At 49.1% G+C, this 27766-nt stretch overlaps 1 protein-coding gene across 4 annotated transcripts; it reads left to right on the plus strand.

The window, feature by feature from the left end:
- Positions 1–3585: 3585 nt before the first annotated feature.
- TLR5 (toll like receptor 5) lies at positions 3586–27571 on the plus strand. Of its 4 annotated transcripts, XM_059941992.1 has the most exons (6): positions 3586–3631; positions 3995–4155; positions 5294–5513; positions 12862–13022; positions 20373–20599; positions 24118–27571. In XM_059941992.1, the coding sequence occupies exon 6, from the start codon at positions 24122–24124 to the stop codon at positions 26696–26698; it is 2577 nt and encodes an 858-aa protein (XP_059797975.1). In that variant the 5' UTR covers positions 3586–3631; positions 3995–4155; positions 5294–5513; positions 12862–13022; positions 20373–20599; positions 24118–24121; the 3' UTR covers positions 26699–27571. The 4 variants fall into 4 exon arrangements, with proteins under 4 accessions (XP_059797975.1, XP_059797961.1, XP_059797969.1 ...); XM_059941978.1 differs by lacking the exon at positions 20373–20599; XM_059941998.1 differs by lacking the exon at positions 20373–20599 and having other exon boundaries at positions 3587–3631; positions 4001–4155.
- The last annotated feature ends 195 nt before the right edge of the window (positions 27572–27766 follow it).

A 27766-nucleotide genomic window follows, 5' to 3' on the forward strand; every position in this document is an offset into this window, starting at 1 on the left:
GGCTGTGGTGAGGACAAAATCAGTTAATGCCTGTATATTGCTCAGAACAGAGTAGGGCACCTAGTAAGCACCCAGTAAACATTGGCTATTAATCTCCTATCCTACCACCAGCATGGGGCTTGGTTCATAAATGCATACAAAATTTATTGGTTGAAATGAATGAATGCCACTGCTCTAATGTACGCTCTTATTATCTCTGCTTGGACAATAGCAGTAGCCTCCTAGCTTGGCTTATTGCTGATAGACCTGCCCCCCTCCACATCCCTTACCCCATTCATTGTGCACACTGATGTCAGGGTTATAAGTTTAGTACACAAATATGAAGGTGTGGTGTCACTCCATTGCTTAACACCATCCAATGGATCCCCAGTCCCCACAGGCAGCCAGAGAAAAATCCAAACTCCTTAGCAGAGCCTACGTGATGGACTCCTGTGATCTGGCCCCCACCCCCTCACTCCATTTACACCAAACCCGTGACAGTTCCCCAAGGGAGCCGCCTCCCTTCTCCCCTCAGTTCCTCTTCCAGCTGTTCCCCCAGCCTGGAATGCCCTCTCTCTGCTCTGTCCGGGTGACAAAATTGCCGTTATCTTTTTAGTTGCAGCAATGACCTCAGGTCCTGGATGCAGGGACTTCCGGGAAGAGTTAGGTACACATGTTACTGTAGCATTTATCAAATTATACTGTAACCATTTGTTTACATGTCCACCCTCTCCGCTGGGCTGTGAGCTCTTTGATGCTGAGAGCCAGATCTTATTCAGATTTGTATTCCTGGCCAGAAGCACAGGGTCTATAGTAGAAGCTTAATATATGGTTGTTGAATGGACAGTTAGTTTTAAGAAGGACCTAATCAACCTTGGAATTTGTATTTCCCTGAATCTTGTTTTGGTTATTACCTTTTTAATAGAAATAGTCCCTAATGCCTATGTTTACAAGTTTATTGAGTTCTAATTTTGTCCTTTAAAATGAAGAGTGCTAATATCATTCAGTCTTTCATTCATTCTTTTACCAACAAATATTTATTGGGAGACACTTCTCATATACTGGATTCAAAGTGATACAGATCAGACTCCACTCTTCCCTTCATGAGGCTTACAGTCTATTAAGTATTAAGGGGAGACTGACCTTGAACCAGTAAACAAAATAGACACAATGTACAAAACTACAAATTGAGGTGAGAGTTGTGAAGAAAAAGAACAGGATACAAGGAGAAAGAATTACAGGAGAAGCGTCATTTAGATAGAGGGGATAGGGAACTTCTTGAAGAGGTGCCATTTGAGGGAATTCCCTGGCTGTCCAGTGGTTAGGATTCGGCACTTTCACTGCCGGGCTGGGCTCAATCCCTGGTCAGGGAACTAAGATACCACAAGCTGCGCAGCCTGGCCCAAAAAAAAAAAAAACAAGAGGTGCCATTTTGAGGGGAGACTGAAGGATGGATGGGAGTGAACCATGCAGAGTCGTGGGGAAGGGTTATCCCAGGCAGAAGGAGCAGTGTAAGGACCCTAAGCAAGTGAAAGGCAGCTGGTGAGGCTGGAGCCTGAGAGGTGAGGGTTAGGGAGACAAGCCTGGAGAAGTTGCCAGGGCCTTGGTCTGCAATCTGGATGTTAATCTCAGTGCACAGGGAAGTAACTGAAAGTTTAAACAGGGGAGTGATATGAACCTCTAAGAGGGCTTTGCCTGTGAGCACCCTGTGGTGCCCTGAGGGTGTGTACCGTTTTGGATTTTAATGCACAAAAAGCAAGCAACAGGCCTCAGCCCTAATCAGCAGAAGCTTTGATCAGCAGCCCCTTCCCTGCCACACTGGAGAAAGATGATGGAAGCTCACTTCAAGGGCCACAGGTGAGAACACCCTAAGCTGTCCTGGCGATTCCGGCATAAGTTGTCTTCTCTCTCAATGACCTCAGGATCTAAGAGTCATTCCAGGCCTGACATGAGTCCCTGCAGCCAGGTGAATGGAAATGGTATCCAAGCCAGGTGCCTGGCCTGGGGAGAGGGCTTTGGTTGTCCCTGGGGAGGCCTTCCAGCCTGGGATGTTCCTCCCTCCCCTACCTATTCTGAGCACTCTTGCTCCTGCGGGTTGCAAGGCCCCTGCTGGCCTTTCAGCTCCAGCGGGACAAAGCAGGGTCAACATGCCATGAACCAAGCTCTCCCACGTGGTGCCCCTGATACCACAAGACAAAAAAGGGAAGCCTGGGCCTGTCCCAGCAAGGCTTTGTTTCCGGTCAGGGTTTGGCCGCTGGGGCTCCCAGCTCTCAGCACTCCCTGGGTGCCCTTGAAGACCGCCCCCCCTCCACTCCTGGCAGCCAGAGTGCGAGCACCCCTCCATCTCCGCAGCCCCCCAACAGTGGGCTTAGGGTTGAGCGGGAAGGCGGCTCTATCCCTCTGCATGCGGCCCTTCAGACCTACTTGAGGCAATTTGTCACTCACACTTCAGGCTGCCAGCCAAGGACGGAAGCCGGAAAGACTCTGTGATGAAATCCTTGCGCTGTAATTAAGTCCCACGTTTTACACGGATCTTTCCCGTCCTGCCCATCCTATCACCCAGTTCCACCGGCCAGCGGGTGGGAGAGTCAGCCGTCCTGTGATTGCACCCGAGCTCCCACCGTTAGTGGGGTTGAGGGTCTCATCCACCCGAGCAGTCTGTGCGCCCGCCCTCACGCTCCCCCCACCCTCAGTCCTGCTCAAGACAGTGCCCTATCTGTCCCTGAACCGGGTTTCATCCCAGCGAGCCCCTCCACCACTTTCTGACGGTCACCTCTCTTTAACCCTCTGGTTGCACAGGCCTCTGGCGAGCCGGGTTTTTACTTTTGACAGGTCCCTTTACCTGCAAACTCTAGCAGTGGAGGAGTTGGGGGAAAAAAGAAAAGAGAAGGCAGGGCAGAAGGATCGCCGTGCTCATGGGACAGAAAGTGTCTGTCTTCTCCGGGGTCCTCCAGAAAAACCCGGGGCTTCCTTCCTCAAATCGCGCCAGCCCCTATCGGGCCCTCGCTCACTGGAATGTATCAGAATGTTCCGCTTTTAGCTTGCGGTTTGGCGTAGTGGAAGGAGCACTGCACTGGGAGTCAGAGGGCATGGGGTCGAGTTCCTCTTTCGCCAGCTTCTGGCTGTGCCTTTGGACCACTACTCCAGGTCCTCGGGCCTGGGCTTCCTCCTCTGTACAATGGGAAGAGGAAGGGAAGGGAATGCTGGCCTGGATGATCTCGAGGGACATTTCGGGAGTCTACAAAGGTTGCAGCTCGGTCCCCCTCTCCCGGACCTGGACGCCCGCAGCCCTTATAGGCGGTCCCTCCCCCTGGGATCCAGGGCTCGCCGCTCACCCAGCACCCGCGTCCCTCCCTCCCGACTCCCAAATCCATGGGTCCCCTATATTCTTCCTCGTCAAACGGACCCTTTCGACGGTCCCCGCAGCCGCAGGGTCTCCGGGGCGCATCTGAGGAGCCTCAGGGCTGGAGCAGGAGGTCCACTTGCCGGAGAGAACGCAGAGGTTACCTGGGCTGCGGGGCGGGGCTGGGGCGAGGGCGGGGCCTGTCCGGGGGCGGGGCCGGCGGGGTCTTCTGGAGCCCTGCCTGGGGCGCCGCTTCTGCGGCTGGGAGGAGCGAGACGTGGCGCGCGGCGCCGGGAGACTTCCCCAGAGGTGAGCGCCTTGCCGTGCAAGAGAGGAGGGGAGGGGCGGGGCGGGGACCCGGAGTCCCCAGGGGTGGGGGGCGGGGACCGGGCCACTTGTGGCCATCGGGCGCCTCTTCCCCTCCAGGGGCGTCCTGGGCTGTTTCCAGCTCTCCTCCTGCGCCCCGGGCGCCCATTCTCTGGATCCATTCCCAGGACCGCGCTCTTGGCTCCTCGGGGCCCCGGGGCGCGGGGTGGGGGCAAAGGGGGAGCACGTAGATACCTTGCCGGCGGGCCTCGGGAAACTTTGGCTGTGAAGAAGTCACTTGCATCTCCACCGTGGAACAGTGCTGTCAGACTTTCTCACTTTCACTTTCGTTCCCACCCTGGGAAGGGGCAGGTGGCTTCACTATGTTCCTTGGAAAAGGGAGACAGCCACCTTCAGCAGAGCCATGGAAATCCCAGAAAGTTACTGAGCCGCTCAACAAAAGGCCCTGAACCTCCGCCTCTCCGCCCCCATAACACCAGGTAGAGCAGCCTGGCAAAGCCTCCAAGGTAAATATTGTTGACTTTTATGTTTAAAAAAAAAAATCTGCCTATGAACATAAGAGCATAGTGGCAGTGCTCCTGGAAAACCGCAGTTGGAACGACATGTGTTAAGGGGTAAGGAAGGGGGTTAGTTGATTGTCTTGGGGGTGAGGGGTGCTATCCCAGGAAGTCTGCTGAGGCCACGTTGGGTGGGAATTGGTGGCGGAGCCTTTCCCTTGCAGTGGGTTAGCTATGTAGTCACTTAGTGTTTGGAACACCTATCCAGCACCAGGGCCCACAAACAAGCAACTAACCCCAGTGTCCTTCAGATAGGCACTCTTGTTGAGCAGTGACCCAATCAATACCACGCCCTGTTTGGCTGTCAGGTGCATCTGGGATGTGCCCTCTTGCTCAGTGCCTGGAAGAGGGCGATAGTGATTACACGCTGATGCTGGAGAGCTGCCCTGGAGAGCAGCCAGGCCTTTGCCAAACGTCTGTTGTTCAGTCACTTTTCCCTGCATTTACTCAGCCAGGCTGAGCATTGACAAACTGTCCAAGATGTCCTGGGCCCTCTGACTCACTTCACCCTTGTTCTTGTGGACAGAAGACAGTGGCCAGCAACTTCCGGTTGTGCCGGGCGCAGCCAGTCTGAAAGGGAACCCTGGGACAGGGCCCTGCGAGAAGGTCTGTGGTGCTCAGTGCTGATCCCTGAGTTGCCGGATTGTGGAGACATTCCAGGGGGTTCCCAGAGGAGGGGCCCAGGCCAAAGCTAACTGCCCAGCATATTTTAACAATCCCTATGCCCACACCATGCATATCAACCCGACCGGTACTTCCATCCTAAATGACATCACAGGATCATCCCCTTGGGTATTATAGCTCTGAGCAGAGCAAGAAGCCTTTAGATTCTGTTGTCTGAATGCAGAGCCATCCCTGCCAGCTTTCTGGGTTTGTTTCTGAGGAGGCAAGACTTCTGAGGAAGTTGTGTCCCAGAGCCTTCTTTGTTGATTTCTCCGCATCCGGAAGTTTGGCGTTGCTGAGTGTTGAAATCAAAATAGGCCTGTTTGTCTATTCATGCTCATAGACTTGGAGAGCAAGAAAACACTGGAATGTACAGTTACTGAATCCACATGTGTTTGCTTCCCTTTTTTGTTTCGTGGAGAAGAATGCAGAAAGCAGATTCAAATCTTCAGTCAGGTCTCAAACTTCAGGAATTCCCAGCACTGGTTTTGCAGCGCCCTCCCCCATATGGGGGCCACGACGACCCACAGTGTGCTCAGCTTTATGGGACCAACTCAGGTCTGAGGCATCGTTCCTGCCCTTCAGAAGCTTCCAGGTTCAGGGGAGGAGAGAAAACCAGCACCTGCGTAACAATTAGAGAGCAAGTAAGTGAAATTAGGTGTTGTCATCTGCTGGTTCAAAGAAGACAGCCCATGTGGGCTGGAAAAGGCAGAGAGGGCTTCGGGAGCTACTTGGTCTTCAGCTGCATTTGTTATAGAAACAACAGTCAGGCACCAGGCAAGGCAGAGGGCAGAAAGCCCAAGGACAATAGGAAGCTCAGACTAAGCAAAGGCACTCGCTGCCCCTCCCCCATGCAGTCCCAATTCCCTGCCTTCCTTCCCAGCCCCGCCTCCTGCCACTGTGGGTCCACCCCTTGCCCATACCACACTGACCGCCCATGGCGCTCTGACTAGGCCTCTTCTGCGTGCCTCTCTCTCCCTACGCTTGCTCTCCTGTGCCCAGAATTCTCTCTGCTGGGGAATCCTCTGGGTTTGGTTTTTTTTGTTCTTGTGTTTTGGGTTTTTTTGGCCATGCGGCATGTGGGATCTTAGCTCCCCGACCAGGGATCAAACCCGTGTCCTCTGCATTAGAAGCGCAGAGTCATAACCACAGGGCCACCAGGGAAGTCCCGGGAATCCTCTGTTTTTTAGGAAGCACCTCAAATAGCACCTTCTCCAAGGAAGACTTCCCTGGCTGGCCCCTCCCCCAGTCTTCAGGCAGAGTTGGGGGCGTTCCTCCTTTGCCCTCCGCTGCACCTCACCTGCACCTCGCCTGCACCTCTACTGAAGCGCGTACACCCTGTGTTGCCCAGTTGGGTTGAGGGGTCTTTGCCCCACCTACAGAGGCGGGACTGTGTCTCACTCATCTCGCGGTCCTCTGAGCCGGCGTTGGTGTCTGGCACATAGCAGGCAGCATTTGGTAAATGATTCTTGATTGACATTCAGCCAGATTTGGGCACTGTGAAGCACCTCACCTACTTGTGGGTTAAGCACTATTATTGGGAATTTAAAGATTGGATAAGTTTGGTGGAGGAATTCGCGTTTAATGTGGTGGCAGTACTCAAAACACTTAGCAGCCCCCTCTGCCTCAGAACAGACTTCAAGGACCTTCTTGATCCAGCCCCAGGGTGTCTTCTCCAGGCTCACCTCCCACCAGCTCCCACCTTGAACCCACAGTGGACTCCCATGCCTGGGCTCCTCCTCTCCCTTGACGGTGTTGTTTGACAGCCTCTGCCGGGAATGCCCACTGCTGTCCCGAGCTTACCCCTCCCCATCCACAGGGCTCAGTGCTCAGTGTCTATATCCCCTGGGAGTAGAGGTCCCTCAGGCTGGGTTTGCACGTCCTCCTTCGTGCCCCGCTGCCCTGCCAGCACACCCTCTCACAGCATCCCTCCCTCTTGTGGCTGCGCCCCACCCCGCCGCAGTCCTGACTGTTAGCTCCCTGATCACTGGGACTGGATTCATCCTTGATGAAGCCCTATCAGCTTACAGCCTTCCTGGGAGAGAGTGCCCAATAAACATACATTGGATGGAAGGCTGAACCTGGGTGATGAAAATGTAAAAGGAAGGACAACACTAGGGACATCTGAAAGGAAAACAAGTAAGATTTGGTGATGAGTAATATAGAGTAAAGGAGAAGGTTGGCTCATAACCTGTGAGTCAGGGGGAAATTGATTCACACGAGAGTTGGGTCCCTGGCCCAGGGAGAGGTCCACCCACATCCTTCTGAGCGCCGTGCAAAAATGTTTCTGTTTTCTGGAGGATTTTCCAAGACCAAAATATTGTTAAGTCACTTTGGGGCATTACTGCATCTGAAGTTATTGCAGGACACCCAAGTGGGGATGTCCTTTAATCAGCACTTTGAATACGGTTCAGGTCAGGGTTAGGGGGAGACGGTGGGAGTGTAGTAGGGATGGTCCAGCATGTGAAAGCAAATGTGATCACTGCCAGAAGAAGCTAAGCCGAGAACAAGGTCTAGGGGAAAACCTACATTCTAGAGGCAGGGGGCGGGAGAGAGGAACTGGTGGAAAACAGAATGACAGAACGAGAGAAGAAAATCAAGGAAGCCAAGGGAGGAGATAGTTCAAGAAGAGATAGGCGGCCAAAGCTGTGTGTGCCAAAAAGAAGAACAGAGAGATTCAGGCAAGAATAGATGAGAAGGAGGCCAACTTCGAGAGGGGAGCTCCCACAAGAAAGCCAGGTCTCATGGGGTCAGAAGAGGCTAGGTTATTGGGCAGTGGGATCATTGGGTGGAGTCTTCAGACCTCATGTCTGAGGAATTTGCCCACAAAAGGATAGATTTTCTCTCAGCAGGGAGGGAGGAGTGGTCATGTCAAGAGAAGATAGTTTTGTTTGTTTTGTAAGAGATTTAACCACAGTTGAATGCAGGAGGGAAGGAGCCCATTTATGCTAAGGAAAATGGATAAATTCCCCGCTTCACATTGATTGTATTTCGTTTAACCTTCCTCCCCTCCCTTCCTCACAGTTGTCCCAGAGAGCTCTCATTTGGGGTAATCTCCAAAGTCATGGTATTGCCAGATCCAACAAGAGGGTATTGCAACCTGGAAACACCTGTTTCTCACCTCCCTGGCATGCGGTAAACTTGTCTCAAGTGCCCCAAACTTGACTTTGCTTCCTAACGGTGGGGGCCACATGTTTTCTCCTTGACTGTGCACAAATTCATGACACCAGCAATAACAGCAAACGCAAAAACAGCATTTACACTGAGCCGGACTCTGTTCTGAGTCCCTATGGGGTGGGTATTGTTATTATTCTCATTTTTCCAATGACAAAAATGAGGCCGAGGGAGCCCACCCAATGACACAGGGGCGAATGGAGAGCCGGGGTTCCAGCTGGATGTGTCTGGCTTCAGGGTCCACGTGCTTAAACCACCGCACTAATTCAAGATGAGCAGCTCGTGCTTTACTCTAGATGAATGTTCATGGTCCCGACACTACTGCACGATTCTTAGTCCTTGCACTGCTGACAGCATGACTTATCCAAGGTCACCAAACCCGTTACTAATCAATCTATCTATCTATCTGTCTATTCATTGTAGGTTAGGCTAGCTTTAATAATCAATAAAGGATTTACTAGTCAATAAATAATTTAATAGTCAACGAATAATCTACCATGTGCAAGACACTGCAAGGGACCCAGAAATACGAGCTACATGTATCATCTCATTTAATCCTCATAACCACGCCATTTTGTAGACAGGACAACTGAGCCAGCATTTGAACTTGGCCATAATGAAGGCAAGATTGAAAACCACTTTCAGCCCTGAGTTTCTGTGTTCTGAGGTTCCGCCTCATCATGGTCCGAGACTTAACTGGTTCTAGAAAGCCCCAAGGCTAACTTTACTTTCTTTCTCAACACACAAAAGGATTGCAAGTATGAATCAATAAGACGCTGAGGTGTGTAAGAAATAACTGCCTCTCCTTTTATTTTCTAGAGATCAACTTAATATCCGTTTGCACCCTTTGTCTCACCAGGCTGGCAAGAATAGAAACCACCCCAGGGTGGTGTCATAATTTCTGGATCTTACGCAGTGCCGAGACCTCGGGGCAGGGCTGAGGGTGATCCTACTCACCAGTCTGGTCCATTCAGGTTACCACTGAGCACGGTCCTGACCTTGCCTCCCTGGCAGTCTCTGCTGCTTCTGGACCACACGGCCAAACTCTGGGGACTTGCCAAAGTCCTGTCCTCCTGGGACCCCCAGACCTCTCTTCCTTTCCTGTTTCTTCCAAACCTCACTGTTTTGCCCCGCCAACTTCACTCCTCTCAGGACCTCCTGGAAAAGCCTCTGTGTCCTGGACATAAGTCCCTGTTTGGGAAATGAAAGCCAGAAAATCCTGCAAACTGGAATCAGTCCTGTTACATACCTGGCCTGGGGCAATGACATCAGGAGACTTCTAGAGGGTGGAGGTGGGCAGCGGAAGGTGGAAATACAAAGAGGGGGAAAAGTTTTCTACTCTCAAAAGATTATCTAGCCAAAGAAGCAGTTCCCTCTGAGAGTAAATTCCTAGGCGGGAAAAAGTTGCTATTCGAGGCTAGGATATATGTGGATCCATTTTATTTATCCATTTTATTGGTACATCAATACCATTGTTTTCCATAGATATTTTCAAGAATATCTACAACAGATCTGTAAATTTGCTGAAAGTGGGGGGCGGGTTGTGATTGTGTCCTGGTCTGTGATTGCTGTCATGATACTCAGCAAGTCTCATTAGATAACTTTAGGGTTTATAGGCTGTGAAAATGCTTCCGGTTCAAACTGGCCATCATACACGTACAGAAACAGGACAAGGGAAGTTAAACTTGTCAAGGAGGCCCAGGTGATGGCCGAAGGAGGGCTAGAACCCAGGTTTCCCCTCTCCCAGCCCAGAGCTTTTGCCATATCTCATGCATCTTGGAAGGGACCACCCACAGCGCTGAGGAGCCACGTTTCTTGCTGACCCCTCCCCCATTCAGAATGGAGCACAGCCACCCCGAGCAGCCTGCCCAGGGCAGATTCCACATTCCACGCACCTCCGTGGGGGCCCTGGACGCTGGGCACGTAGCAGGAATGCGCGCTTCCAGCAGGGCCGTGTTTCCCAGCCCTGCCTGCCCTGCTTACAGTCCCTGGGGCACCGCCAGTGAAATCATCCTTCCTCCTCTGCAGCCGGCGGGCCTGGAGATGCAGGACCCCCTCCTCCTGGGCTGACTCCCTCCCTCTCCCTTCCCTCACCTCTCACCAGGGGGTGTCTCCCTCAGCCGCAGAGCGGACTTGATTTTACCAGCCTAGGGAGGTTTCTCTTGACGCTCTTGTTAACCCAGCACGGACTGCAGATCCCTCCCAGGACGGTTCTCAAGTGTTTTGTAATCTCTCTTCACATTTCCATTCTCTGTGTCTAACGGATCATAGTTTAATAAGGTTTCTCTTGCCCATGCCTCCCCCCAGCTGCTTCCAATTTACATCACAATCCAAAAGATTTTTGCCGCTCTTAGCGGGTTGCCTGTGTCATTACTTTCAGGGGAGGCAATATCAGACTTCCCGGCTCTCCGTCTGCTCGGGCTCCTGACCTCGCAGCTGCTCATTTTTCCTGGCAATTTACTTTACCCCTGAACACGCGGGGTTTAGCTGAGTTGCATTCGGGGGGCTGTCAGAGTCTCAGATGTTAATTTTCTAATTGAGGATATTGGTGCTGCCTGAAGCTGAAGACAGAGATGTTCAATTCCTTGGTGAGCTATCTGTTCCCAAGGATTTTTAGATGCGTCACGCTAGTTGTTAGTTTTTAATAACCGCTCGGATGGAATTATTTCTTTCAATCAGATGCTTTAAAACTGTGTGCTAAAGAGTTTGCAATGTGCAGACAGAAGAGAAGCCATTTTTGTACCTGAACCATTTGGGTCTTTAACATCCTGCCTTCAGACTGTCATGCCTCTGGATGGTGCTGTTTTTATTTTGGTTTGGGGGGACTGCCACCTGAAGATATTAAAGACAACAGGGGAAACTTTTACATAATTTCCCATGAGTGCGGAAAAGAGAAACACCAAATCTCCCCAGCGTATTGAGAAATAATTCCGTTTCCTTCTCTCACTGTTCCCCTTCAGTGGTTTCCAAAAGGAATACATTTCTGGTGAGGTGCAGTTGGATAAATGATGTCTGTCTACTTAAGCAAGCAAGAAATATTAGAGGATGACACATCAATAACGGGGCTCTTCATTCGGAATCTGGAGGGTCCTTAAAAGCCTCTGTGGATGCTTCCCCAGGGAAGTAGAAGCTACTATTGTTGCGATCTATAGGTGATTTAAGCTGGCGTTCAGAGAGGTTAAGCACTTCCTCAAGGTCACACATCTATTAAATTGTGGGGCTACGATTTGAATCCAGCTGCAAACTTAGTTGTCATTTTGACCTTTCCTAAAAATCAAAATTGTGTACACTGCCCAACAGATTCAGAGCCTCAAAGGGTGCATGGGGTTGGGGGAAGGGGTGGGTAATTCCTTCTAAGGTGCATGCCAAGGAAGAAAAGATATCACAGTCCTGTTTTGAAATTCAGTCGTGATCTCCTCTCCCTGTGCCAGCCTGCCAGGAGCACTTGCGTGTTTTCTAAACGTAAGCGAACAATAGGAACTTCTCAGCGGGGCTCAGTTCAGAGCCCCTGGTGGCTTCCACACCCCTCAGCCCAGGCTTTCCGGAGGCCCTCGGAGGGCTCTTGCCTTGGTCTCCGCCCTTTGTGCGCCCCCTGCTGGTCTCCAGGAGAGGCGCCTGTCCGGGAGCCTGAGAAGTGGTACCCAAGCTCTCCTTTTTCCTTAGCTCCAAGTAAAACGATGTGACCTGCCCAGCTCCCCTGCCTCAGAAGCCTCAAATAACCCTCCTCAAGCACCATCCAATGCTTCAGGCTTCAGGACTAAGAAGAATTGGGGGCGAATGTATGGTCCCCTTCTCAAAAGTGATCATGCAGCTTCCTGGTCATACTTTATTCCTGGGAGATGAGGCAGCCTGAGTAGTGAGCAGTGAGGCCCATAACAGCTTTCTTAAGTCCCTACCGCACAAATCATGGTCACTGAACCAGCAGCATCAGTATTACCTGGAGGCTTGTTAGAAATGCCGAATCTCGGGTCTTTCCCCAGACCCGCTGAATCACAATCTGCATTTCAGCAAGATCTCTGGGTGATTCATAGGCAAATCATCCTTGGAGGTTCTGTATCTATTCTGCAGTGTCCACAATTTTGATTTTTTTTTTCTTTTGAAGATCAAAATGACAACTAAGCTCACAACTGGATTCAAATCCTAGCTCCACAATGTGATGGATATGTGACAGGCACATGCTTAACCTCTGAGCCAGAGTTCAATAAAATGGTGAAAAGTACTATATGTCATTCTTAACTTTCAGGGCCCATCTCATCCTAAATCTGAGACCCAATAATTATCCAGTGTCTCCTAGCTCAACCACAGTTTACTTAATCATACTGCTTAGAAATGTCAAACTCTGATGGCAAACCTAGCTTTTTCCCTAGAAACCCACAAGCTCTCTGCTCCCTGTGGAGAAGACGGTGGATTGTCCTCATCCTGTGTGTGGGTCCCCAGTAACTAAATGACCACAGAAACGTCATGAAAGGGACATCTGGGTCCAAGGGCGGTGCTTCCTCACCACCACTGTGACAATAAAGATGGAGTGGATTATGAAAGTATGGAGTTCCCTCCCTGGAGGGACAAGGAAGAAAGCCCCCCTGACTAATTGGCCCAGAGGCTGGGCATGAGATTTCTCCAGGTCTCTTCAGCTCTGATGTTCCAAATGCCTCAATTTACAAAAGGGTCTTGATCTTTTTCAATTAAAATTCCCCTTAATCAGAGACACACCTAAAGTTTTAAATACCCCTACAGAGAAAATCACTGTGTGGCATATAAGAACATCTACGTAATATTTTCTGTTTCTCCCTCCTAATTAGCTTTCCTGTTCTCCCTTAGGAAAACAAAAGCCCTTTCTCTCGATTCACCAGAAAAACACTGACGACCATCATCGCTGCTAGGAGGTCCCATTGTCTCAGAAACTGAAGCCTTTAAACAATCAGGGACCCCGTGCCTCTAGAATAAGAACATACTAGAAGCCCCTTCTGTTAGGACTGGAGGTAAGTACTCCTGATGACAAGCACTCTCCTTCAAAATGTTAACGGGGAACATATCACCAGGCGCTTCAGTTGTGCTGTGTGCCTCAGGGGTACCGCATGAGCAAAACTGGGTCCTTACCCTCAGGAGATGGACAATCTGGAGGAGACAAGATGTGATGAAAATGCCATCGTGAAAATGGACACAGAACAAGGGAGGGAGATAAAGTGCCTGTAGGAATATGAGAACCGTTTCACGAAAGAGTTGGCTTCTGGGGTAGCCTGTGAGGGGTGAGTTGGAGTTGGGTAAGCAGATGAGATGGGAACAAGCATTCCAAGCCCAGGATCAGCATAAGCAGAGAAATTGGATCTCTGGGCTCCAGTTTCACGTTGGGAGAAGGTGAGTTATCCCTGGAGCCCAGGCAAGACTAGATAAGCCGGAAGGTAGATTGGATGGAGTTTCCCCTCTGTCTGATGGGAGGGTTCAGGAGCTAAGGGACCTCTCTAATCAGCCATTCCAGGAATAGATTATCGTCCACAGTGGAGTTTTATGCCCTGAAGAGTTGGGTCATTGTGGGCAACAGGAGCTAGTGAAGGTTTCTGGTCAGAGCCATGCTCTACAAGCCCCCTCACTTAGCTGAGCGAGAGATGCAGGTGCCGGGGTCAGGCTTGCTGTGGGCGATCAGCTGGAGGGGGTGGGCACTGCAGCAGCCCAGACAGGAGGCAGGGGCTGTGGAGCTGGGCAGCACAAACAATTGGAAGTGAGGGGAATCGATGCTGGTGGTGGTGTCCTGAGATGAACTTCACAGAATTAGCCACCACCTGCATTGATGTACTTGAGGCTTCTTCCAGTGGGGGATTAAGGAAGCTGGTCTGACTTCACCCACCTTGTTAGAGTTTCATATGTACTGAAGATGGAAATAAGGGTCCACAACCAAAGATGAATATGGTGCAGTGTTTGATCAGAAAGGCTATAGCCCCAAATGCTCTGAATTTGGAGGAAATGCTACAGATGCCCAAGAGGGTATTTCAAGGTATGTCCAGATGAGGAGGAAGAAGGAAGGGGCAAGCTCCCTCTCAGAAGCTGATGGGATCATAAGCACAGATAACCACCCCCAGGTAGGAGGGGAGAGAGCAGGCGAGCTGCGGCTGCTCTGAAGAGCTCCAGGCTTTCCCCCGCCTCAAAGCAGCCCATCCGAGGGATCCAGAGTGCAGATGCGCCCTCAGCACCCTGGCAGCTGGCCCTGTGGGCCGTGAAGAGGGAGGAGGACCCAGAGGCAGGATGTGGCAATTTCATTCATTCAACAGATATTTACAAAACAACTACAAACCAGTGAGCTTGACAGCAGTTGTGGACACATTCCTAGAAGAGATCTGGCCCAGGGTCTGCAGCTCTGAGGAAAGGTGGCGGGAACCCTGACAGGTCAGCATAGGTTCTGGAACAGCAAGTCGTATCAGACTCAGCTCATTTCCATCCTGACAGGGTTACCAGCTTCCAGCAGCCCTGGGAACTCAGCAAGGCATTTGACTGAGTTTCTTGTTAAGAAACTGCCACCCAGACACATGAGAGGGAAGTTTCTCGCTGGGCTAGACTCACTAGACAAGCTTTGTATCGAAGCATCATGCACACGGAGAGATACAAACAAACCCTAACGAGACCCCCCGGGCACCAGCAAATCAGTAAACCGTTCTCCTGAGGTCGCACGAGTGCACGGAGACCCAGTGTGCTAATTGTCTGCTTCCTCTTTGGAGAACCAAATACCCCTACAGAGTCGTCAGGCTTTGCCCTGCTGTGTGAATCTGCAGTGCTCATGGAAGCTGCTGCTGACTGTCTCCCCTCGGGCGGGTGATGGGTCTGAGGAGAAGGGTGGGTGGGGAGCACACTTTCTTTTTTTTTTTTTTTGCATGAATGGACTGCCAGTTCTGGCCGTGGAGTGCCTTTTGCACCCAGGTGTGCACCAACAAGCTGCCCTCTCTGGCCGGACCAGCCTGAGCTGCCTCAGTCCCACCACACACTCACCTCCCAGTGGCTCCGCAGGGCACTGGCCCCAGGACGGGCCACAAGCCCTCCTGTGGGCCTTGCTGGCGGACACAGAAAGTCACTGGATGGCTGCGGCATGTGCCACGTCAAGAGCCAGACCTTCCTTCTCTCCTAGAAGTAGGAAGCAAGGTCAACATGTTCTGAGAGGGCCAAGGCCAGGCGGGATGGGTGAGGGAAAGCCGGTGAAGGTTTGGAATCACTCCTTAGGGGTAGGAGAGAGGGTGACAGCACGATTGGATTCTGCACATTAGTGTGGACACCAAGGCGGTTTTTCCTGACAGAGCTACAGCCATCAGGTGTAGGCACACAGAGGGCAGGTGTCTGGTATAGACAGATGGGATAGCAGTGCAAGGAGGCATCCGAGTTGGAGGTGTTGAAAGAGGGTTTGAAGAGAAGGTCTGTGGAGTCTAGAACCATGGGGAGGTGTAAAGAGGCGGATGCATTTAAAGGTCACGGAAGGTTCAAGGGGAATTACGGGGCCGTCAGAGAGTCAGTGTAGTGGAAGGAAGGGCCCAAGAGACCTGGAAGGAGGAAGGTCGTGCTGAGAGAGTGGGAGAGAACTCAGCATTTCAAAGGGACCATCTCGGGCTAGGGTGGGCCTTCACGCGGAGCTGAAAGGGGCGAGGGGCTGAGAGGTTCACCTTCCCCTGGGAGCCAAGGCTCATACCCTTTGTGACCCAGGGCAGGTGACCACAAGATCAGCAGATGATGACCAAGAGGTGGGCTACAGCAGTACCCCTGTACTGACCCACTTGTGCAGCCACGCCAGAGACGCTAGGCTTAGAGGGTAGACAGAGCTGTGTGCTCTTAAGGAAGTTACTTAACTGCTCTGGGCCTTAGTTGTCTCATGTGTATAAATGGGGAGACAATGATACCTCCCAAAGACTGGGAGGATGAGGGAAGGGGGAAGCTCAGAGCTCTGTGGGGACGAGCATGTAGGCGAAGATACCCACTCCGCGGTATTGTAGTTATTAGGTTATATTTCTTTCCTCCCTCCAGAAGTGAGCCCAGTGGTTCTCACATGTTGAGTGTGCATCAGAATCACCCAGAGCACTTGATAAAACAGCCTGCCAGGCGCCAGCCCCAGAGCCTCTGATTCAGGAGGAGGTGGGGCCCCAAGTGGTGCTGGTGCTGCTTGTCGGGGACATCACTTGGGGCATCCCTGCTCTAGAGTCTTTCTAGAAACCTTGAGACCCTTGCAGGTAGGGACTCCCCAGGGTCCAGCAGTGACCAGCACAGACTGGGAGGCTCAGCCTGGGAAGAGTTACTCTAGGACAAGCACAAATTCTCAGTACAGCAGCTGGTCACCACGAAAAGAGGTGGTGTTGAATGAAAAAGAGGACACCCAGGAGAGCCTCAAAGTCATGGTGGTTTGTGGAGGAAGCTGGACTTGTATCTGGGGAGCAAACTCCGAGTTCAAGGCACTGCAGTCACCCATGGGTTTTATTGGAACTGTTGTCAGAGGCGGAATGCTGGGCTGGAAGGACCATGGCCCCGGCGACATTGCAGCCTTCAGAGTTCCTGTTTGCTGGTTTGTCCCGATGGGATGCTGTATTCTGCATCTGGAGAACACGTTTGCCCTGGGAGGGTCCCCGTGTCCACTGGCCTTGAGCCTTTTTCCAAGGCTGACCTTGAACGTATTCACATGTGGACTCAGTCCAGGATTTTTTTTTTTTAAACATCTTTATTGGAGTATAATTGCTTTACAATGGTGTGTTAGTTTCTGCTTTATAACAAAGTGAATCAGCTATACATTTACATATATCCCCATATCTCCTGCCTCTTGCGTCTCCCTCCCACCCTCCCTATCCCACCCCTCTAGTTGGTCACAAAGCACCAAGCTGATCTCCCTGTGCTATGTGGCTGCTTCCCACTAGCTATCTGTTTTACATTTGGTAGTGTATATATAAGTCCATGCCACTCTCTCACTTCGTCCCAGTTTACCCTTTCCCCTCCCCTTGTCCTCAAGTCCATTCTCTACATCTGCGTCTTTATTCCTGTCCTGCCCCTAGGTTCATCAGAACCTTTTTTTTTTTTTTAGATCCCATATATATGTGTTAGCATACAGTATTTATTTTTCTCTTTTTGACTTACTTCCCTTTGTATGACAGTCTCTAGGTCCATCCACCTCACTAAAAATAACTCAATTTCGTTTCTTTTTATGGCTGAGTAATATTCCATTGTATATATGTGTCACATCTTCTTTATCCATTCTCTGTCGATGGACACTTAGGTTGCTTCCATGTCCTGGCTATTGTAAATAGAGCTGCAATGAACATTGTGGTACATGACTCTTTTTTGAATTATGGTTTTCCCAGGGGATATGCCCAGTAGTGGGATTGCTGGGTCGTATGGTAGTTCTATTTTTAGATTTTAAGGAACCTCCATACTGTTCTCCATAGTGGCTATATCAACTTACATTCCCACCAACAGAGGGTTGCAAGAGGGTTCCCTTCTCTCCACACCCTCTCCAGCATTTATTGTTTGTAGATTCTTTGATGATGGCCATTCTGACTGGAATGAGGTGATACATCATTGTAGTTTTGATTTGCATTTCTCTAATGATTACTGATGTTGAGCATCCTTTCATGTGTTTGTTGGCAATCTGTATATCTTCTTTGGAGAAATGTCTATTTAGGTCTTCTGCCCATTTTTGGATTGGGTTGTTTGTTTTTTTGATATTGAGCTGCTTGTAAATTTTGGAGATTAATCCTTTGTCAGTTGCTTCATTTGCAAATATTTTCTCCCATTCCGAGGGTTGTCTTTTTGTCTTGTTTATGGTTTCCTTTGCTGTGCAAAAGCTTTTAAGTTTCATTAGGTCCCATTTGTTTATTTTTGTTTTTATTTCCATTTCTCTAAGAGGTGGGTCAAAAAGGATCTTGCTGTGATGTATGTCATAGAGTGTTCTGCCTATGTTTTCCTCTAAGAGTTTTATCGTGTCTGGCCTTACATTTAGGTCTTGAATCCATTTTGAGTTTATTTTTGTGTATGGTGTTAGGGAGTGTTCTAATTTCATTCTTTTACATGTAGCTGTCCGGTTTTCCCAGCACCACTTATTGAAGAGGCTGTCTTTTCTCCATTGTGTATTCTTGCCTCCTTTAGCAAAAATAAGGTGTCAGTCCAGGATTTTTATTACGATGTGACCCTTGGAGAAACCCTCTGCAGCACCCATTTGGAAATGAATGAACTGCTTTGCTCAGACGGCGGTCCTCCATGCCCAGCACTCCGACCGCCTGCCGGATGTGAGCTACCACCCGCCAGGAGAGACATTCTCTCCCCAGCCTTGCGGCCAAGCTCAGAATCCCGGATCCTCTCAAAGAGCCCATCATGAGTATTATTTGTTAAGGATCAAGCATTTAACTTAGCCCAGGAGAAGCCCTGGCCCCAGCCAGCGGGATTTGCAGGCTAACTGTGTTGCCCTGGGAGCAGAGGTGCCCCTGCGTGCAGGCTTCCCCGTTGCCCGTGGAGACACCACGGCCCGTAACTCACCCAAGGTGAGGCCCGCGGCTCTGCTGAGCGGGCAACTAAGTCAAGAAAGGGAACCCATTCTGCTGACGGCTGGGATTAAAGCTAAATGAATTCCACTCAGAGGAGAGGGCCGCCGACCCTTCTCTCTCTGGTCTCATTATCTTAATTAACAGCGTTTGGCAGGAGTATTGAGGCCCGCATTGATTGTGCTCTTCCTGTTACCCCTCAGAGCCCTCGACGCAAGTTAGCCTCAATAATCAAAACCCAGTTCTCTACAGCCCTCTGAATTTCCTACCAGCCCTCTTCCTCTAAGAGAATCACGGGGCTTCTGAGCTGGAGGGAATCCTTTAGACCTGCGTCTCTCAAAGCATGGCCTGAGGACCACTCGTTTCAAAGTACCTGGGCCATAAAACGCACTTCCCCGGCTCCACCTGACCTACCGAACTGAATTTCCAGGAGTTAGGCTCAGGTAGCAGTGGTGTTGGTTTTTTCTCTTTAATTTTATTTTCTGATTGTGGTCAAATATACAGGGCATGAAATTCACCATTTTAACCTTTTTAAGTGTCCAGTTTAGTGGCATTAAGGACATTCACATTGCTGTGTTACCCTCACGATCATCCTTCTCCAGAAATTTCTCATCATCCCAAATAGCAATTCTGAACCTACAGAACTGTAGATCCCCATCCTCCCTCCTCCAGCCCCTGGCAACCTCTATTCCACTTTCTGTCTCTCCGAATTTGGCTACTCTAAGGACCTCATCTCAGTGGAATCACACAGTATATGTGCTTTTGTGACTGGCTTATTTCACTTAGCATAACGTCTTTAAGGTTCATGTATGATGAAGCATGTGCCAGGATTTCCTTCCTTTTTAAGACTTTATAGTATTCCATCGTATGTGTACCACATTCTATCTCGTCATCTGTCAGCGGGCATTGGGATCGTTTTTACCTGTTGGCTGTTGTGAATAATGCCACTATGAACGTGGTGTGCAAATATCTGTTTGAGTTCCTGCTTTCAATTCTTTGGGGTATATATATATGCCCAGAAGTGGAATTGCGGGGTCCTGTGATAGTTCTATGTCTGATTTGTGGAGTCAGCAGTTTTAAAGCACCCTGTGTGGTTCCCAGGTACAGTTAGAATTGCAGCCGTGTGAGCCGACCTTCAGAAATTGGAATCACCTGGAGAGATTTAACGACTCGGGATGCCTTAGCCACACCCCAGACCAACCTCACCTCTCAGATGGGACCCAGGAACCTGTATTATTTTTAAAGTCCCCCAGTGATTCCAATGTATGGCCAAGTTAGAGTACCATTGGTTTATACCAGTGATTCTAAAATGTGGGTGTGTACAAAATTCGCATACTTGTTAAGAGTACAGACCCCCGAGCGTCCCCCCCAAGAGTCTCATTTAACTGGTCTATTGGAAGCCTGGGCTTCAGCGGGCTCGAGGCTCCCCGGTGGTTAATGTGTCGCCAGGATTGAGAACTTCCTCTTCCCATTCAGTCTCCTGTTGAAACAGGAACCAGCTGAAGCTGCTGGAGGTGACACTATCCACTGGAGTCTCTGAGCCCTTTGGGACCTGAGTCCACACTGGTCCCCAGGGATGATTCCCAAGCCAGTCTCATCTATCACACAGGCACAGAGGGTAGACTCATATATAGAACCTCCTTTTTTTCTACTCTTAATTGGAACTGTTAGCCTTGAATGAGAGTACAGTCAGTTCTGCTATAATGCTTGTTCTGAAATAATGAATCTGTTCCAACACATTGACATATTAAGGAACAATACTGATATATTAGGGAAGTTATTGATATATTAGGGAACAACATTAGCATATTAGTGAACATGAAATTTGCATTTGCTTAGGTGCCATATCTTAAGTTTAAATGAAGAAAACTGTACCCAGCTGAACCGACCTACATATGATGAAGGAAAAGACCTCAAAAATCTGCCAGTGACCTCCTTGCTCCGCCTGTGATTTGAGCCAACACCCATCCCCAACTGGTGTACAACTTCCCCTGATACCAAATAACCCCCTCCGTCCAGCATCTCACAGTAGCTCCCGAGGCAGCAACCCTCAGATCTTTTACGAGGTAAAGGAATATTTATTGTAGTGTGTATGTATTTCTTAACCGCCTAACACGTGTAAAATGGTGCTACCATTTTTATTAGGTTTTTTAGGTGCCACCGATGAAGGTTTTGAGTGCTACACGCCGTCCTCTTTTTTCCCAGAAGCCCTGTGGTTTTGTTGTGTGATTTTGCGTAACTGAGTGATTTTTAGGAAGGAATGCCTGTGTCGCCTGATGGCAGAACTAACAGTGTAAGTACCTGTCGCTACTCACCATCTTTTCAATAATGGTTTAGGAGCGCGCTGTTGGGTTCCTCTACCTGCTGCCTCAGAGAACTCACTCCAGCCACCACTAGATGGCGCCCTCCTCTGCAGGGTCAGAAGCTGCCGTTGGCGACCTGCACTTTGGGAGAAAGAAGCAAGTGGCCCCGGCTAGCACAGGCTTCTTCTTCGGGGCCTTACTCCACACACCCTCATCCCTCTTGCTCCCTCTGGCTTCAACCCATTCAGGGTTTGGGGTTTTAGGTCATTTGATCTTCTCTCTTGGGTTCCCAAAGTCCACAGCTGCTGCCCACCTGGCCTGTCTCACTGCCTACACTTCACTCTTGGTCGCTCATGTTTCTGAGGTCTGGTCGGGTCTGAAACAACTTCATGGCCTGGTTCTCATCTTTGAATTAGATTTGCCCTGTATCAGTGCTCATTCATATTCATTTCAACGCGTTTTGGCTCCTGGCTCTCATTCCACGACACCCCTGCGTGGGTGGTCCCTCCTCCCAGCTTCTGTCTTCATGAATAACCCCTCCAGACTCCTGTCAGCTCAGCTCACCTGGCTTCTCTGCTCACCTGTCCTGGCACCTGACCCACAGAAGTCTGCTTCAGAGATGAAGATGTAGCTATTTCACACCTTGCTGTATTTCATAAGAAAATAGGTCTGCACGATATCTTTGTAATATGACATAAGCCCAGACAATTTTCTTTAAAATCTGTTTGTTCAGCTGGCCTTATCTACCTTATGGTTTAATTTTAGCTTCCCTATTATGGACTTGAAAATTCAGTATCTTGAATATGTATTGTTTGGGGCTTTCTTTCACCTGTTATTACTACAAATTCAAGGTCAAGCCGCCCAGTACAGTGTAAGCGTTTCGAGGCCAGCCCTGAGTGGTCTGTAAAAAGACAGAATTGAAACTAGACATCTTAACTCTGTTATTCTGAACTGGTGCTCTCACTTCCACGTCTCTGCAGGGATTTTCCTGTCAGATTACATAAGATGAGAATTCATTCTGATGTTTGGATAAAACAACAGCTGCAAAACTGTCAGCAGTGTGGGGGCCAGGCTAGTTCTTTCCTGCAAATATCAGTTCAATATCAGGGCACATTTATCTTGCAGTCACTTAAAATCCTCGTTTGTGAAATCGAAGTCTCTCTTCTCTTTTCTTCTAGAACAGAGGTTGGCAAGCTACAGTATTTGGACTGCAAAGCCTAAAATATTTACCATCTGGCCCTTTACAGAAAAAGTTTTCCAAGCCCTGTTCTAGAACATAAAACGTGGTGGTTTTTATATGTAGACTAAGGGTTCTCATCATGAGGTTGAAAGGGGTAGCCTTCAGGAGGTCAGTGAACCCTCTGAAATCAGGTGCAAGTTTTGGTATATGATGCAAATGTGCATTTTTGGAGAGCAAAAGGGCAGGCTTGGTCTATTGTGTTTACCACTGTATCTCCTCTTCCTAAAACAGTGCCAGACACATAGATGCTCAGCAGATATTAATTGAACAAGTTATTGAGGGGGATGCTGAAGAGACAGGCAAGAGCCAGATGAAGGAAGTCTTTGCAGGATTTTATTCCCAGAGCAGTGGGAGGAGAAGGAAGGGCTCTGTGCAGAGAGGCGTGGTATCACCTGGGTTATGTTTCTAGAAGAACACGCTGGCTGCTGTTTGGAAAATGGAGAGTCAGCCCAGATATAAGAGAGACCAGTAAGAAGTCCCAAGTCTAGCCCCATCAAGAGATGGCGGCTTGAACCGAGTAGACTTGGAAGGTGAAACTGACAGGACCTGCTGAAGTGTGGGTGACGTTTCAGGGAACAGAGGTGACCCTGCTGTTGTTACCCTGAGCCTCTGGGTGGAAACGGTGGAGAAATTAAGAGCCGTGATAAACATTCTCAGCGAGTTTTTTCTAATGATTATTAAATGCCTGGTTGTTGGTTTGTTTTTAATAGTAGGTTATATTTAATTTCTAACAACAAGAAATTGTTTAATTTCAGATATGAAATGGCAATAGTTGTATCTCACCTGACAGTATACATCAGTATACAATGCCGCCCTACTCTTAATGTGTAAATGCCTGCTTCTGATATTTTGGGTCAACTCAGAAGTCAATGTCTACTTCTGATTTGCTGTAAATTGTGTGTCACAGCCTCAAAGGTGCTATGGAAACCCCACCACAAATTACCCCAACACAGCGAAACGTCTTCAGAGCCGGCAAGTGGTCCAGGGCCGGTGCCTCCTCTAGTACCATGACTGCTTCACGTTGTCTACCCTGATATTGAAACTGTGCCAGTGATGGTTTTATAAACCAGGGCCCTCTTCCTATTTCTGTCTTTTCTTTCCCCCTCATTCTCCTGCCCTCTGAGCCATGTAGGTCTTTCCTTACCTTGCAACAGAAGCCTTCAGATATTACACGTAGAGCAAGTTGAATACTTCGCAGGCACCAAGGTGGAGGTGCCGTGCAGATGGGTAGAGGCGAAGCTCTCTGAGGGGTGGGCCCTCGTGCACTTTCTCTGTACCCCTCACAGCTCCCAGCACAGCACTGGGAACATGACCAGACACACTCATTCAGTGCCTTTTGCTGCTGTGTGTGTGAGGCAAATGCTCAACTCAGACAGTCAATTCACCCATTGGGCTTAGGCAAGGGGACTGGTTTCTGTTTAGTTGTACACTCATGGGGTCACACAAGTGCCAGGCATGCAGGAGGTGCTGAATACATTTTTGTTAAACTGTTGAAATCTGACTCTTTGTGGAAAAGGACATACCCAGTTTTTATGTTATGAGACGCACTGTGTAGGGAGTAAGGATGGATGAATGGAGATGACCTAGTATCCTTGACAGGTTAGAGGGGGAAGAAAATCAGTGGATTTATTTTCCACTCCTCAGCTGAGCCTGCCTTGGGCTAGGAATGGGGTCCCTGGCTGAGGTGAAGTTAAAATGTATCTCCTCCTGCCGTTTTCTCCAACTTCCATCAGCAAATCTTGAATGAATGAAGGCACAGACTTAGGAATGAATGCAGAGTTATCATAAAGGTTAAATGAAGTATTTCTAAAGTACTTAGAACCGTGCTTGCTATGTAGAAAAATGCAACATAAATGATAGAGAGTGAGAAAAGCTCTGTCTACACCAGACAGTATCTGCCAACAGCTACAGCCATGGATCCAGAGAAACAAAGGGTCTAAGGAAAAGCCACATCACAGAGGAATCCCCCAAGCCCTAAGAGCCCATGCACAATGCCTTGAGCTTAGATTCCTGCGTTTTCACTCTCCCGTCTTCTCCACAGGATCATGGGAGACCACCTGGACCTTCTCTTAAGAATCGTGCTCATGGCCAGTCCCGCGCTTGGAATTTCTTCCTGCTTCTTCGATGGTTGGAGAGCCTTATATCGTTTCTGCAACCTCACCCAAGTCCCCCAGGTCCCCAGCACCACCAAGAGCCTCCTGCTCAGCTTCAACTACATCAGGACAGTCACAACCGCGTCCTTCCCCTTCCTGGAGCAGCTGCAGCTGCTGGAGCTCGGGACTCAGTTTACCCCCTTGACCATTGACAAAGAAGCCTTCCAAAACCTGCCCAATCTCAGAATCTTGGACCTGGGCAAAAGTCAGATAGACTTTTTGCACCCAGATGCTTTTCAGGAACTGCCCCATCTCTCCGAACTTCGACTGTTTTACTGTGGTCTCTCCAGTGCTGTATTAAAAGATGGCTATTTCAGAAACTTGGGGTCTTTGACTCACTTGGACCTATCCAAAAATCAGATTCAGAGTCTTTACCTTCATCCTTCATTCGGGGAATTGAATTCCTTGAAGTCCATCGATCTTTCCCTCAACCAAATAACCACTGTATGTGAGCACGAGCTCAAACCCCTCCAGGGAAAAACACTCTCCTTTTTAAGCCTTGCTGGTAATAACCTGTACAACAGGGTCTCAGTGGACTGGGGGAAATGTCTGAACCCATTCAGAAACATGGTCCTGGAAACCTTAGATGTTTCTGGCAATGGCTGGGCAGTGGACGTCACAAGAAACTTCAGCAATGCCGTCAATGGAAGCCAGATTTTCTCTTTGGTTCTTACCCATCACGTGATGGGTTCTGGGTTTGGCTTCACTAACATCAAAGATCCTGACCAGCACACCTTTGCTGGTCTGGCCAGAAGCTCAGTGATACAGCTGGACCTTTCACATGGGTTTATCTTCTCCCTGAACTTCCAACTCTTTGAGACGCTCAAGGAGTTGAAGGTTCTGAACCTCGCCTACAACAAGATAAACAATATTGCAGGCAAAGCATTTTATGGACTCGACAACCTCCAAGTTCTCAATATATCACATAACCTTCTGGGGGAATTGTATAGTTCTAGTTTCTATGGACTACCTAAGGTAGCCTATATTGATCTGCAAAAGAATCACATCGGGATCATTCAGGACCAAACATTCAGATTCCTGGAGAAATTAAACACCTTGGATCTCCGGGATAATGCTCTTAAAACTATTTCTTTTCTTCCGAGCATACCTAATATCTTCTTGAGTGGCAATAAACTGGCTACTTTGCCGAACATCGCACTTACAGCTAACTTCATCACCTTATCAGAGAATAGGCTGGAAAATCTGGATAATCTCTACTTCCTTCTCCAGGTACCTCATCTCCGGATTCTCATTTTAAATCAAAATCGCTTTTCCTTTTGTAACCAAAACCATGCCCCTTCAGAGAACCTCAGCTTAGAAGAGCTTTTCCTTGAAGAAAATATGTTGCAGCTTGCCTGGGGAGCCGGGTTCTGCTGGGATGTTTTTAAGGGGCTTTCGCATCTCCGAGTCCTGTATTTGAATAAAAACTACCTGAATTTCCTTCCACCAGGAGTATTTCGTCATCTGATTGCACTGAGGGGACTCAGCCTCAAGGACAACAGGCTGACCGTTCTTTTTCCTGGCGACTTACCTGCTAATTTAGAGGTCCTGGATTTATCCGGAAACCAGCTCCTCTCTCCTGATCCTGATTTATTTGCATCGCTGAGTGCCGTGGACATAACTCATAACAAGTTCATCTGTGAGTGCGAACTTAGCCCTTTTATCATTTGGCTCAATCAAACCAACGTCACAATATTTGGCTCTCCGGCAGACATATACTGCATGTACCCGAGCTCCATGGCTGGAGCTCCCCTCTACTCTCTTTCCACGGAAGACTGTGATGAAGAGGAAGTTTTAAAGTCCCTAAAGTTTTCCCTTTTCATCTTCTTCACTGTCACTTTGACTCTGTTCCTCGTGGCCATCCTCATCGTTACGAAGTTTCGGGGGTTTTGTTTCATCTGTTATAAGAAAGCCCAGAGACTGGTGTTCAAGGACCCCATCGAGGGAAGAGAATCAGAGACGTACAAATACGATGCCTATTTGTGCTTCAGTAGCAAAGACTTTGAATGGGTGCAGAATGCTTTGATCAAACACCTGGATGCCCAATACAGCAACCAAAACAGATTTAACCTGTGCTTTGAAGAGAGAGACTTTTTGCCCGGGGAAAACCACATCACCAACATCCAGGATGCCCTGTGGAACAGCAGAAAGGTTGTCTGTCTCGTGAGCAGACACTTCCTTAGAGACGGGTGGTGCCTCGAAGCCTTCAGTTACGCCCAGAGCAGGTGCTTAGCTGACCTCAGTGGCGCCCTCATCATGGTGGTGGTGGGGTCCCTGTCCCAGTACCAGCTGATGAAGCATCGCTCCATCAGAGGATTCGTCCAGAAACAGCAGTACTTGAGGTGGCCTGAGGATCTCCAGGATGTTGGCTGGTTTCTCAACAAACTCTCTCAGTGCATTCTAAAGAAAGAAAAGGAAAGGAAGAAAGACAATGACATGCAGCTGCAAAGTGTAACCACCATTTCCTAGTCAAAGGAGCACTTTTCCACTTCTCTCAAGCCACACGCAACTCTTCACTTTTTATTTCCACTAAGTTACCATTTGGGGTCCTTTATGAAGTTGTTGTTTTCCTACGATAAAAACTACGTAAATCTCTTGATTTTCATAGCAACACGACGTTTTGTTTCACTGATCTCCAAATGCAAAGTAATAGATCTAGAAAATTGCAACTGCCCGCAGCGGTTCCCACTCTCCATCGATTTCCTTTCAGATCCGGTAACACGGTTCTCTCCTGTTGCATCGACTGACTACGGGATATATCCTAGTCGTGGGAAGGGCACCTTGGGAGAAGTTACAGGTGGCCGACACCCTTTCTCCAGTGTTCAGTTCCAGAAGGGGCTGCTCGGTGATTCTGAGGGCTCTGTGCCTGGCAGAACAACATTAAGTAGAAAACAAAGAGAAAGAGGTGTGCTTCCTACTATATCCATGGGAACAATGCCACTGCTCAACGCAGGTCACCCTCAGTCTCAGGGATAAGAGGTGGCTCCAAAGAAGCTGGGATGAGAATAACTAGCTCTCTTGGGGCCATATTGCTCCTCTTCTTCTCACCTTTTGGGTCTAACCCTAGTGGGCCGTGAACATTCTTTTTGGCTTGCAACCTTTCTTTTGGGCTGGCTTTCAAGAACCTCCGTGATTTAACAACAGCCTATTTCAGCTTTATTTCCCCCCATATCTCATTTATCAACCACTCAGTCTGTTGCAGAAAGAACTTGTACTTGGACCAAGAACCTGGTTTGAGTTCGGATTCTGCTGCTCATGAGCTGTGTGACCTCGAGCACGTTACACACCCTCGCTGGGCCTGTTTTCTCATCTGTAGGCGTGATTGCCGCTACCTCACAGAGGTGCCGTGAAAGTTAAATCGACCAGGGATGTCAGGGCATCTCCGATCTCATCCCTTGGTTTTCTTTTCTTTTTTTTTTTTCACATCTTTATTGGAGTATAATTGCTTTAAAATGTTGTGTTAGTTTCTACTGTATAACAAAGTGAATCAGCTATATGCATACGTATATCCCCATATCCCCTCCCTCTTCCGCCTCC

This window comes from Balaenoptera ricei, chromosome 1 (assembly GCF_028023285.1).
Source record: "Balaenoptera ricei isolate mBalRic1 chromosome 1, mBalRic1.hap2, whole genome shotgun sequence".
NCBI classification, from domain to species: Eukaryota; Metazoa; Chordata; class Mammalia; order Artiodactyla; family Balaenopteridae; genus Balaenoptera; species Balaenoptera ricei.